General features: G+C 47.9%; 1 protein-coding gene across 3 annotated transcripts in view; it reads right to left on the bottom strand.

Annotated features, from left to right (window-relative positions):
• The window catches only part of NUP210 (nucleoporin 210), a 98,258-nt gene that overhangs the window by 57,735 nt on the left and 26,591 nt on the right, over positions 1 to 13,932 (bottom strand). For all 3 annotated transcript variants that reach the window (XR_002781387.1, XR_002781388.1, XM_011364466.2), the window contains exons 7-13: positions 9,999 to 10,157; positions 9,315 to 9,383; positions 7,296 to 7,402; positions 6,097 to 6,237; positions 5,076 to 5,213; positions 4,103 to 4,258; positions 2,290 to 2,488 (exon numbers count right to left, since the gene is read on the bottom strand). Coding sequence is in view for 1 of the 3 variants with exons in the window: in XM_011364466.2 (XP_011362768.1) it covers positions 2,290 to 2,488; positions 4,103 to 4,258; positions 5,076 to 5,213; positions 6,097 to 6,237; positions 7,296 to 7,402; positions 9,315 to 9,383; positions 9,999 to 10,157 (969 nt within the window). In the remaining 2 variants the exon portion in view is untranslated. The remainder of the gene's footprint in view (positions 1 to 2,289; positions 2,489 to 4,102; positions 4,259 to 5,075; positions 5,214 to 6,096; positions 6,238 to 7,295; positions 7,403 to 9,314; positions 9,384 to 9,998; positions 10,158 to 13,932) is intronic.

Here is a 13,932-nt window from a genome sequence, read left to right as displayed (position 1 = left end):
TTGCCACCCCTGGGGCAGTGGGGTAAGCCTGACCAAGTATGATCATGGGAGTTCCATGGAGAGGTTCATGGTAATTCCCACAAGCCAAGGGGCTTTTTAAGTGGTACTCAATGATGAAGACAAGGCAGAAATGGGATCCCCGTGGCCAGGTTCAGCAGAAAGAGGGTAAAGCCCCAAACTGACCCAGATAATGCTGGCAGAGGTAGTACCTGGGGCTTCAGTTCCCAAGGGAACCTGGTACAGCCCCTTTCCAAGAACATGACCTGAGTCCCATAAAGTGTACTCTTAACTTGGATAAAATCAAGGACATGCACTTGGGAGAGGGAGACGGGGAGGAGGAGAGAGGGGTAAGAGGGAGAAGAAAACCATTAGCCTAACATGGGGATCACAACTGCCCCCATATGTCTGGTCCATGAGCCTCCTCTGCCCCAGGACACATGTCACAAAGTCTGTTGAATCTGTCTTTCAAGTTCCATAGATTTCCATGACATAAGCAAGTCTCTGCTCTGACCAGGCTCCAGGTTGTAAGATACATATTGCTCATATAACCTGGGCCCTACCACAAGCCTTCACAAAGCCACAAAGACTTTACATTGGGGGACACTTAAGGAGCTTTCTAAGGGAAATTTTGACACTGCATGGTTTCTGTCTCAGCTGCTGTCTTCAGAACCAAACTCTTTGAAAAATGCCCCTACACTGGGCTAAAGGACATTCATTAGTAACCTTCACAGCAGGCATGGGCCTGCTACCCCCATTTTATACATGGAGAATCTAAGGCAGAGAGGTTGGGCAACTTGCCTGACATTACGTGGAAGAAGTAGTGCTTAGACCCAGGACTGTGGAATTTCAAACTCAGTCCTTTATTCCTGGGACCTAATGGATGCTGTCTTCTCTCCAGGACACATGTTGGGGACAGTGCTAGAGGAGCAGCCTCCTCTCCTGCTGTCAATGGGCCTCTCTCTCCTGAATGCTCATGTTTACTTCCATCCTAAACGGTTGTCTCACTGAGGACACTTAAGATCTCATAAAGCTCAGTTTCTCCTGGATGGTCAGAGGACACAGCTGCACCCTCCAGGGAAGGACAGGGATGCAGTTTGCTCAGTGATGCCTCAGAGATGACACAGCCTCCTTCCTCCGTGCAGCTTCACATTCAAACAGCTCCATGAGTAACCACAACTACAGCAGAGGTGTGCAAAGTCACCTGGCATCGCAGGTGATCCTGCAAACACCTCTGTCAGTTAGGCTTCCTAAACCCTGCCAGGATGAAGTTGTTACTCCTCTGCTCAAAATCCGTCAGTGGCTCCCCACTGCTTGGACACTAAGGTCCAAACTCTCCAGTGTCCTCCGTGATTCATTATTCAACAGGTTCAGCCATTCCAGGTCCACTGTGCATGCCCACATCACCGATGTGTCGGTGGACATGCCCGCCTCCCGGCCCTGGCTCAGGAGCTCCACCCACCAAATGCTGTTCCCTATTTCCTTGTTAGTTCTAACCCCCGCCCAAACCTTAATCCTCCTTTAATGGCTCAGCAGTCCTTGGTTTTCTTCATCTGCAAATCAGAGAGGAAACCTCTACTGACCCTGAGCCAATTCCCCTGGGAGGTCCCCTTTTCAGAGGACTAAGGCTCCAGGTCAGTGTCAGACACACACCAATCTACATCCCATCCCACCCCCTGCCCTTACATGACCTTTGACAGCTATGTAGCCTCAGTCCCTTCATCTGACACATGGCCCAACCACAGCTGCTCCTCCCAAGGTAGTTGTGAAGTCTAATGAAGTCATGCACTTGGCAGGGCTGGCACACCATAAACTAACTGCTACTGCCACCATCACCACCAATATCACCATTAAAACTCTGCAGGGGATGCTAGAGAGAAAGATCAACATGCATGGCTTCAATGGCTCTGGAGGGGTGGATCTTGCACATCACAAAGGTGTTGTGATTCTGTCACTAACCAAAACCCCCACTGATGGTGTATTCTGAGCACTTATTGCATTTCAGGCACTGCAATAGGCACTGTGACATGTAATTCTATTAAGGATGACACCCATTTTAGAGACGTAGAAACTGAGGCTCAGAGAACACTGTGACACAGCAGGTCACATGGCAGGTAAGACCCAAACCTGACCATTACTGATGGTGAACAATAGGACAAATGTCATTTCTCATATTGTGACCCTCTGCTGCCTCAAGCCCTCTATTTAAGAATCTAGGCCAGTCCATGTTGGAAACTCAGGCGGTCTGCCCCAATCCCACTGTCTGGTGCCCGCTTATTAGTGCTGGTTTACCTGGCAGTGGCTGGAACACGCCCTGGTTCTCCATCTCAACTGTCAAGTCGAAATGGGAGCAGTCGCTCAGGGTGACCACCTCATTGGCCCCGCTGGGTAGGAGGCCATTGATCCTTAGGGGCAGCTCCAGGGTCTGGCCCACTTGTGCCTCCACCTGGCATGGGGCGAACTCCATGCCACTGGGTTCAATCACATACACCTGGAGGACAGAGCATGGACTAGGGTCATCAGGCTCCATGGGAGAAGAAGGGACTGCTGCTTGAATTTACTAAAAGCTGCTGTGTGCTGAGTACTGGAGATGTGTTGGTGAGAAGACTGAGCTTGGGGGATGTGGTATGTGGTGGGCCCTGGGGTGATGTTCAGGAATGGAGCTGTCAGGGAAGGCTCCTCTGAGAGGGTGATGTAGGAACTCAGACCTGCGAGCCATAATCAGAGGAAGCCAGACAAAAGTCTGGGGGGAAAACATTCAGGGAAAAAGAGATGGTCCGTGCAAAGGTCCTGAGGCATGTACCAGCTCAGCACATTGAAAGAATGTAAAGAAGGTAGTGTACAGGGTGGGAGAGAGGCATCATCAACAACACGAATACAGAATAAAACAAAATTTACCAGATTGCAGGTCCTAAGAACACTGCTAACTCACTCAATCCTCTCAGTCACCTTGTTAAGAAGGTTCTATTACCAGCCTCATTACTTGATGAAGAAACTGGTATGGGAAGTGAAAGAACCTGCTCGACCTGGAACATGGTTGAGTGTAGCCCAGCAGTCCAGCCCCAGAAGCCAGGCTCTAACCATTACAAACATTGCCTATTGGGGAACTGTCCTCCAGCTTTTGGCTAAGCAACTGGGTGCTCATTTACTGAAAGGTGGCACATTTACTGAGATGAAGAAGCTTGGGAGACAGAAGGGACAAGATGGTTATACTTTATCCAAATATTTGACAATTACTCTGTAGCTGAAGGGTCTCTGTTACAACCCTTTTCATATGAAACTTAGATCAATCTTTAGATAGGGAGGGGTATGTGTGTGTATCATAATTAAAAAAGACTAAAATAACCTATTGTCGATATCCCAAATAATGTAAGAGAAGATCAGGATTGGACACACCATGTATGGACCTCCAATTTCTGCCATAAATGAATACAAGAGGTTGAAGTCAGGGTCAGGCAGTAAGGAAAGTGGTAAGGTCAGGAGACCTCCAGGTGGGGGAAGCGGAGGAGGAGTGGGGCACAGGCTCAAGTGCAGGTGACCACTCCCACCTGTGGCCTTTGCTAAGTGAGTTGGTCCCACACCACTCCGGGTCAAAAGCCAAGTGTAGGGCCCTGGTGCAGGGAACTCCTGATTTCATACCTGAACACAAATCAGAGGAAAGGAGTCAGGGCCAGGTCCCTTGGAGTCTGGGGCTTTCCTTCACTGTGAATTTACAACCCAACATTCAGTGACCCGTCCAATTTAGACAATTTAGACAATCATATCTTTTAGATCTGGGGTATTTTTTAGAATGACTCCTTTACTTATCTCATGTCTCTGTATTCTCCAGTCTCCCTTCCAGAAACTATGTTAACCCTGGCCCTTCTGCTACCATCTCCTGCCTGATGGGGGTGTCATTTCCATCTCCTTGATATAGCCATGAACTCCTCAAGGGCAGGGCTGGGCCCTGAACCCCCACTGCCCAGCCCACTGTCAACACCAAGAACAAGACCAAGGGCTAAAGGGTGTTTCTGAGTTGAGCCTGAGGGCTGGTTAAGAGGGGGCAGCTAGTGACCACCATCCCATGCCTCCCCCACTTGGGCTATCCTGGCCCCTGATGTCTCACCTTCATCTCCCCAAAATGTAGTGGATTCTGAACATCATGTGCCTGGATCACACTGAGTCCTATATCACTGCCTGTTGTCATCACACCCTTAACAGTGACTGTGGCAACCGTGTAACTTGATGAAGACCAACTGAAGTTCCCACTTCCACCTTGGGCCTGGGGGGAAAAATTATCATCTTATTAGACCACCTGCCTGGTCTCTCTCTCTCTGTATCTCATACACACCCACTCACATTCACTCATATACCCTCACTCTCTCTCACACATACCTACTCACACTCATTCTCTCTCTTACACACAAGGTCAACATATCCCCACCACATGGAAAAACATGGCATTGAGCCAACACCTGACTGGAGGCTGCCTCCACCTCTCTCTCTCTCCACCCTGCCCTGTTTCCAGAACCCAAGAAGGGCCAGGAAAGTGACACACTTGATTGATCAGGCAGTGGGTACCAGTACAGAGACAGGACACCTGTCACCACTACCAGGGAAACAACAGAAACTGATTGGGCTGTGTTAGCCATAAGGGTTTGAGTCCCAAAGGAGTCAGTCTATGCCAACTAATGTCAGGTGGGCACATGAATACCAGAGACCAAGAACACTTGGTATATGACAGAGTTGGAGACATTTTCCCCTGAATTTCAAGTTTTTCTCTAAGGAATTTACAATGCTTTGGGAAAACAAAATTTTATAAAAACAAATATATGTGGAGGTTAAATCTGTGTTCCAGGTTTTATTTTGCTTTATTTTCTGTTTTCCAGGGTTTTTTTTTTTTCCTGATTATCAAAATACATTGCTGTGATTAAAACCTCAGAAAATACAGAAAGTATACTCTCTGATTTTAAATTCTCTCTAACCACTCAGAAGATACTATTAGAGGAAACAGAATAGATGAAGCCCCAATCCCATGGAAACACCCAAAGGAGTGTACCCAGATGTGGCGGGGGGGGGGGGGGGCGTTTCCCAATTACCTTTATCGTATACTGATAGGCGCCCGTCTTTGGCTGCCATGGAAATGTCAAGATGCTGGGAAAGAGGGTGATGGGAACGTGAATTTCCACCTCCTGCTGGTTCCACACAGGTACACGTAAAGAGTGGACCCCTCCATCCTACAAAGGGGTAAAGGCACCCGATGTCACCATAACAAATAGGTCATCAGCACAGTTTTCCCAGTCAAGCTGCCCTGCCCCTCCCTGGGGATCAGTCACAAAGATATATTTTGTGATTGTGGAAGAGGGGGAAGTAAGATGCCAGATGCTCTGCAGCCTTCTCATCTCAATGGAGATGACTTTCTGTGGCTCTGTACCACTCAAGTAAACACTGCTCGACTTCATCCTCACAGATCCCCTGACAGGATGGATGTGGTTATCCCCACTTTACAGATACGGAAACTGAGGCATGGAATGCTAAAGCAACTTGCCCAAAGCCCGCAGAGCTGAAGTGCAGACTTTGGTAGGAATCACTGTGTGGTCCACAGGCCATTTCCTTCTGCTGCCTCCTGCTCCCTCTTATAGGTCTGGGAAAGGTTTGGTGCTGGGTAGGCAGATGAGAACACCCATGTCAATGTTACAATCAGTAAAGAACTGCTCCCACCTAGAACTGTTAGCTTTTTAAGTACAGGGGAAAATGAAAAGATTTTGAAGGATGTACAGACAAAACAGCCAAAGGGATGTTTGTGGCTCCTGGTTGGTGCATAGCTGGATGCAGGGGGCCCAACAATGCTCCCCAACGAGTTCTGCACTAGAAAGTGCAAGCTCACTTTTATAAGGGCTGGCGAAGGGCAGAGGAAGAGGGGCTCTGGCCTGGTGTGGGGATAGGAAACAGCCCGCCAGACACCCTCTGTAAGCCCAAAGAAGAAACTCTCACGGTACCTGTGAGAGCAGCACATAGACAGAGCTTGGGGCCCTAACTCCCCAGGACCCATGTCCAGCCTGGGTTGACATTTCTGCCTGCAGAGGGCCCAAGGGGCAAAAGAAGGAGGCATCAACTTGCCTGGTCCACTATGGAGGTGAGGGCTGCCTTGATGGCTGTTTGGCCTCTCTTTATTGCCTTGACGTGATGGTACGACCCGTTCTGGGAAGAAGAGAGTACCTCAAAGAACTCAGCGGGAAGCACGGTTTCAATGCGGATGTTCTGGAAGGCGAGGCAGGATAAATTAGAGGTGCTTCTTGACAACCCAGGAAAGTCAGAATGCAGGACAGAAGCAATGTGACTAGAAAAAAGCAGTCAGGCCAGGCCAAGGGCCCCTCTGAGGCTTGCAGGCCTCCAAAAGCCAGGAGATGGCCTGGACAAAGCCCTGGAACTGAGTTCTGACTGCTTTGGTCTTTGACCCCTCCCAGGCTGAAGACCTGGTGCTCTTGTTGTAGTTACCCATGTGGGGCTCACGAGAGCTCAAAGCCTACTGTTGGCTTTCCTAGGCCCTGAAGTCCCAAAAAGGAAACCATCAAATACAATAAAGGATATCAAAATCCCTTACAGCTAATTCCCCCTAACCCCCCTCTCCCTAAAATTTTGTGATTGACTGAGTCTTTAATAACGTGAGGAAAGCGATAACTTCTGCAAAGAAGCCAAAGAGGAACCCTCACCTCCTTCTTAAACCTCAGACACCACTAGGAAGGTCCAGGATGATGATCCTAGGAATTTCTCTCAAAGGACTAAAACATTGCCTAGACTCCTCTCCATCTGCCTATTTGTCTGATGTTCCTTTCCAGAGCCAGAAAGCTAACAGAGGTTTGCCTATCACGCAGGACTTCTCAAGAGTTATAGGTATTTCTAATCATGCAGGGAGAAGGTTGGGAAGTGCTCCCTGACTCTCTGCAAAGCAGGAAAAAATGGATTCTCAGAGCTGTGAAGTCCCTGGTCTAATGAGAAGGGCACTGGAGGGCAGCTGGCAGATACCACCTCCCCATCACTGCCTCCTTGGACCCTGCTGCCTGCAGCCTCTTCTCTCCTCCTCAGCCCTGTAGGGAGTGGGGCTGTGGTATGCAGATACACAAATTTACAGTGTTTTGAAATGCCCCAGGCATCCCACAACGGTGCTTCCTATCCACCTAACAGCACCACTAGGAAGTACCTGAACTCAGCCTGCCTGCATGGGGACTCCTGTTCTTTTGGGGGCAGCTTATTCAGCAGCTGCTCCAGGAGACACAGCCCACTTTGCCACCCCATCAGGACCCAAAGAAGGCACTCACGTCTGATGGGTAGACCTTGTTACCGGACTTGTCAAGAACTTCAATGGTAATTTTGTACAGGCGGCCAATCTCGAGCACCCACCTGTCACCAGGGCAGACTGTGAACCCTATAAAACAGGCAAGTGGCAGTGCCTGACAACTCAGGCCACAGGGACATGCAGCTGAGCAACAGGATGGGACCAAGCATCACAACCTCACACTGCTTACCTGGAGGCCCCACAACCACCTGAAAGGGCCCAGACCACTTACCTGAAGAGACATACAACTGCTCAACTTAAGGATACCTATAACCACTCACCTGAAGGACCCATTACTGCTTACCTGGAGGGCCCCAAGACCACAAACCTGGAAGGGCCCAGACTACTCAACTGAAGAGATCTATAACCAACCGCACAACGGCGCCCTATAATCGCTCACCTAGACAGCCCACAGTGTCTATGGTCTGAATCCTCGGGTCTAGGCTCTGAATTCAAAGTAAAGCTACACACTGAATTCATGATAGGTCTACACTGTAATCCACAATAGGTCTATGCTCTGAATCCACAATGACATTACACAATGAATTGAAGATGAGTCTGCTCTGAATCCAGTGAGGCTACACTCTGATTGCACAATGAATCTACTCTCTGAATACACAGTAGGTCTGTGCTCTGAATGAACATTGAGTCTGAACTCTGAATCCGCAGTGAGTCTATACTCTAAACCACAGTGAGGCTATGCTCTGAATCCATAGTAGGTCTACTCTGATGCACAGTGAGGCAATGTTCTAATCCACAGTTGATCTACATTGTGAATCCATAGCAAAGCTACACTCTGAATCCCCAGTGGGACTACACACTTAATCCACAGTGAGGGTACACTCTGAATCCATACTGTGTCTACAATCTAAATGCACAGTAGGCTTAATTAGGTCTGAGACCTGGCACTGAGTGCTCTCCCTTTGTGAGCTTGCATGGCTTTCAGGCTTCTTGTTCTGTTCCCACAGTGGACACCATAACAGCTGACCCCTGTGATGCTATGTGCTTTCTTATCTCCACACTACTGCTCAAGTTGTTCCCTCTGCCATGATGACCTCCCTACAAAAGAGCAGCTTCCTAGAAAAGGCCTGCCTCAGTTACCATTCCCCTGAAGCCTTTCTCTGCACTCACATTTATTAACCCCTTCACACTGTCCTGTCGCTACCTGTTGTGCTGGTCTCTACCTGCAAAACCAAGCACAAAGACCCCATCATCTTTCTTCTGGAACTTCAGTGCCCAGCCCAGGCCAGATGGATAGAAGGTACTAAGAAAACATTTCTGAGTAAATGGAGCTCCTGAGACACCAGTGCCTGGTGTCACCACATTGTCCACTTGGGTCTACACCAAACAGCAATCTTAAATGGCAGCAAACAGAAGGACCTAGGGATTTGCTGCACATCAAACACTCTTGCCTGAACCATTTCAGTGTATTTAACGGTTGAGTAAGCTCAGACTAAAGAAGCTTTGCATTGATGACCCAAGGTGTGTCCTGGACATCGCTCAAGTGGTCATCTGTTATCCCAGGCCCTGAATGTGCCCCTTCAGGTCCTCCATGGCTTAGATTCTTCCTCTGTTCTCTCAAATGCCTCTCCTTCCTCCCCTCGAGACATCTACCAACTGTCATGTCACCTCAGGAGCCTCTCTGAGCTGGCCCCCAAACTCCAAACATCCATAGCCATGGTCAGGTCTGGACAGAGCCCGGGTATAAAAACCAGCAGGAGACAAAGCCCTTCTCCACTCTATCCTATCCCATTTCTCTCCCTGACGAGCCAGCCACCTGCCTGACCTCATCTATTCTCTGCTTGTTTCTGGGCTCCAACAGGGGAAGAACTAAGAAGCAGCCTTGGCAAGGGCAGAGCGGGTACTGATGGCCCTGGACTTCCCCACTGGTGAAACTGGTTAAAGTGAAATAGGTTCTGGAAAGCTGTTACTTTTATTTTATTTTTCTAACTCCTGTAATCACAAATGAGCAGCATCCAGGACCCAGGATGCCCACACTCACCCAGGTATCCGGGTTCAACCACGTAGATGGTGCTGTTGGGTAACCTGGAAGCACCCTGCATGCGGATGTCTGAATTCTTAATTAAGGAACGAAACATAAGATGGCAAATAAACCAGTCAGCAAGCTTCAGCATGGCTCAGAAAGCTTATCATTAAGACATCACACACATAGAATAGGAGAGTAAAACTCTCCTGCCTGATGCCAAGTGCAGCAGAGCCATTTCCAGAATCAGAGCCATACCATGCTTCCTACATTAGCAGAGGGGGAAGGGGGGGAGGGGCAGTCTGTGTAAGGGACACTGAAGATCACACAGGGCACATCAACAAGTCTCAGACAGGGACAACCCACATGTCAGTGTGGAAAACAGCTTCAGCCATCTGAGGCAGGCCCCTCAGATGAGACCAAAGGTGCCAGAAAAGGTTCCAGAGCAAGAAGGGAGGCCTCATGCCTGCCACCACCTCCCAGCCTAGGAGCCTCTCAAGTGAGACACCGACAGAGGTAAGCGATGCCACTCAGCTGTGCTGCTATTTTGGTTCCTTCTCATTTTCAGACCTTGAGGGAAAACAGGACTATTTTTAGCCTTGCCCTGCTTTCAGGGAGAAAAATGGCTTGACTTCCAAACAGCAGATCTTTTGTGCGCAGGACACGCATCTGGGCATGTATGCTGGCCTGAAAAAAGGATATTCCTGTGGCCAAGGACCAGGCTGCTCTGTCCCAGCTGCACTGCAGTTACGGTCGACGTGTCCTGTGCCAAGACAGCTACAGGCTGGCCTGGGTCTCCTGCAGGACCCTGGATGTTGTTCTGAAGCCGCAGTTCATACTGATCCGAAGGCATTGAGAGTTCTGGCCACCCAAAAACAAAAGAGAACAAGGAGGGAAGGAGGGAGAGAGAGAGAAGATAGCAAATGTTAGGAGCCAATGACAGTATGTCACTGCACCCTGAATCCCTGGACCCTGTTGCCAGTATGATTGCCGGATTTTCCTTTTTGCTTATTTTTTCAACACTTTAAATTTTAATATTATTTTCCATGCTTGTGGACAAAGCTGACACTCTCCATGAATTTTCAGAGGCAATCGGTTTTTTGTGACTGTCATACACTGATTTTTGAAATTAAGTACAGTTTCTGAATCAAATTGCCAAATGAATTACAGAATCTCAATATTAAACTCTTTTCTGTTCATCGCAGATATGAACTCTGCTTCTGCACTAAGGGGTCCACGATGGGGCTCATTGGATTTGTGAATCCTTTGGGAGTTTCCAAAAAAAGATACTGGTCCATGGTCTTTCACACAGTTTTGGAAGCTGAGTCTGTAATAATGCAAAGAATCATCTCTGCTGCTATCTTGACCGTCCATCAATGTTTCCCTGCTCTCTGTCACATTGTGGAAGAAAACTCATTCAACCAGTGCTCGGATGAACAATTTCCCTGGGAAATAACAGGCTGACACAATCCACCACCTCTGTTGATCTCCCACACACTGTAGGTAGAGACTCTAAGCACTTTTGATATAAGAGGCTACTGCTGACCAGGAAATCAAGATGTGGCAGGACTGTTTATAGGCACATTATCCCATTTTGTCCCTCAGCAAACCTTGTAAGAGGCATTCCTGATGCCTACATCTTGGAGATGGGGTAATTGTGGAAAAGAAGATAAGTTTGCGAGTGGTAGCATAGCAGGTAAGCAGCAGAGCTGGGATGCAAACCGAAGAGAGCTTGATCACTTTGACTTGTCCTCTCCCCAGTCTGGAGAATTTCCTGTCAAGTAACCCACTCACTGAGCCCACAGGTGAGGCCACATTCCAGCCCTCCAGAAAGAAAGAAGAGGATGCAAAGAACCAATTATAGCTTTCTTGCTCACAAATGGGTCCCAGCTCAGGGCCCAGAATGGGAGATGCCCTGGGCAAAGATCCCAGAGGAGTTTCAGCTAGAGCATCATTCAGAATTCTCAGGAATTCTGATGGGAATTCTGAAAGGGAGGCAACTTTCCCATTTCCTGTTCTGGGGTATCTTTTGTTGTGTTCCATTAGTTACTAAGAATCTCCCCTGGAGCAGAGGGTTCTCAAACTGAACCATCAGCATCTCATTGGAACCACCAATAACTGGCCCCACACCAGACCTACTGAAGGAAACTCAGAGGGTGGGCCCAGCACTCCGTTTAAACAGGCCCTCAAGGTGATTCTGATGCACGCTAGGACTAAGAATCTCTTAGAGTATACACAGCCCATTTCCTTGTCTCTAACTTGGGGAAGCCTAGCCAAGCTGGGCTGTGATTCTTGCAGATTATGTGTTCAGAATATGGCACCAGTGCCTCTAAGATACATGTCATAATAAAATAATAGAATAACATCATTGTTCTATAAAGCAGTATTACTTTATGCTACTTTATGAAGCACTAGCTTCCTCCATTGTCTAAAGTTCTCCAAATGAATATGGCCCTTTGGAAAATCAATATACTGACTCTTGAGGGATCTTGTACAACACAGATGTAGCTACAGATACAAAACCCTAAAAGGAAGAACTTGTGTGACTAACTCCCTAAATACCTCTTATAATGCAGAGCTCAATCTTGTCAAAGGTACTGAATATGGAAGGCTTTGCAGATGTTAAGTGTCACTGTCCACAAAAAGGGAAAGGCTGTTCTTGGGGTCCCAGACCAGCCATCTGCAGAAAGAAGATGGCCATCCCAAAGACCAGCCTTCAATAGATGAGGTGGCCCACATTCTTCTATGAGACATGATTTCCGATCTCCTCCAGACTCTGGCTGACCCTCTAGATGTGCTTATAATTGTCAGGGTCCCCCAAACTCCCACCCCATGCAGGGTCCAAGGATGACCATGGAGCTCCTGGGGTGGTGGGCCTGAGCCCAGGATGACAGGGAGCTCACTCCCCTGCCTCTGACTCCAGCCCCTGATTATGCAGCCAAGTGTGCTTTAGTTCTGGGCAGCTATGGATCAAGGGTGTACTGGGTTCCACATCCCTTCCACATCTAAGTGTTTGACACTGGAACCCCAGCCCAACATCCATTCATGCAGTTGGTTTTCTAAACCTCAGCACATTTCATGTCAGTAATTTCTACCACTGCAATCACTCAAGTTCTTTTCAGATACTAATTCCATCAGCCAGCATGTCCTTCTCACATTTTGTTTTGTCTAATAATTTCATTACTGTGCCCATTATGTCTACAAGCAAATCCAAATGCCACCAGGCCTGAGGACTGAGGAGACCTGTGGCCCCCCACTAGAAACATAGCCCTACAAGCAACACAGATACCTCTGTTATAAGCTCCGAGAGGCCCTCTCTTCCCACACTGGCATCCACCTCTTAGATTGACTGCCCTGCCCCCACTGGGCTGTGCACTCCAGGAGAGCAGGGACCTGGGCAGCTCTGCTGGCCACTGCATAAGCAGCCCCCATCAGAGTGCTGGCACAGAATAGGTGCTCAGTAAAATGGGCTCACAAGAAAGCAAACTGCCACATAAAGGAAGGGAGATATAAGGGAAACAAAAGTGTGGAAGGAAAGAAAAAATCATATTTTTAAGGAAAAAAATCTAAAAGTATAAATAATTAATTTACGGTTATAATTATCTGCCTGTTACCAAGTCCATGTAATTAACCTCTAACCTGGAATTTTTTGAGTCTTCTGCAGGACACTGTGCAAGACAGGGCTTTGCTAAAATTCATGTCCCCTGTAATAATATCATTCCCCCAACTTCTCTGACTAGTAAGCCTGTTAAAAATGACATTGATGTAAATTATACTTTAATTTAAAAAAAAATCCATGTAAAAAAAACTGGACAGTGAGTTTGCCTTTGTATGTCTTATTCACGAGACCTTTGCTGGCTCAGTTCTCCCAAAGCATCCTTTTGGGATCCACTCCAGCCCCATGCCAGCCAGGCCCATCAGTCACGCAGCTGTGTTCTTTTTTTGGAGGAATTTCCATTTCATTATCCCACTAACAAAGGGAGGCAACTTCCCTATTTTCCTGTTGGGGATCATTCATGTGCATCAATTCTTTGACTTCTATAGCAGGTCAGTGACCAAACCCACAACTTTTCTAGGTACCTTGGGATGTGTTGTTCCTCTGCGCCATGATATCAGAACTAATTTAGGGTCGGCTACTAAGACTCTTTATTAAATCCTTCCACATTTAACCATGCTGGCTCTGCCCTCCCTGGCTGGGCCACAGCTCAACCCTCATCCACCCCATGCAGAAGGATCATCCCCACCTTGCCTCTGGGAGAACTGTAAAGTCCTATGTGTTATCCTTAGCAACTATTCTCATTTTCCTTTGAGAGGACAGGACCACTTGATTCTGCAGGAGTAACTAAGGCCAAGGAGCCCGACAGCTTTGTGATGTTTAGGGGTTCTATGTCTCGGTTTCTTCTTCTATAAAAATGGGGTGTTAATGAAATCCATCTCATAGAGTTGTTGGGTTATAACATGAGAAGCACAACACTTAGAAAATATTCCGTCATGATCAGATGTTGTCAGTTGTGACTGGGCTTCCCATACCACCTTCTTTCAGGTTGCAATGCCACTTCTTGTCAGCATTCAGGTATAAGTTTATATTTCCATTTCTGAGACGCCCCTGTTGGCACCCTCTGGCCTTTCAACGTGT

Source organism: Pteropus vampyrus, unplaced genomic scaffold (genome assembly GCF_000151845.1).
Source record: "Pteropus vampyrus isolate Shadow unplaced genomic scaffold, Pvam_2.0 Scaffold97, whole genome shotgun sequence".
NCBI classification, from domain to species: Eukaryota; Metazoa; Chordata; class Mammalia; order Chiroptera; family Pteropodidae; genus Pteropus; species Pteropus vampyrus.
Note: the sequence above shows the minus strand (reverse complement) of the source record. Positions and strands in the feature narration are given on the sequence as shown.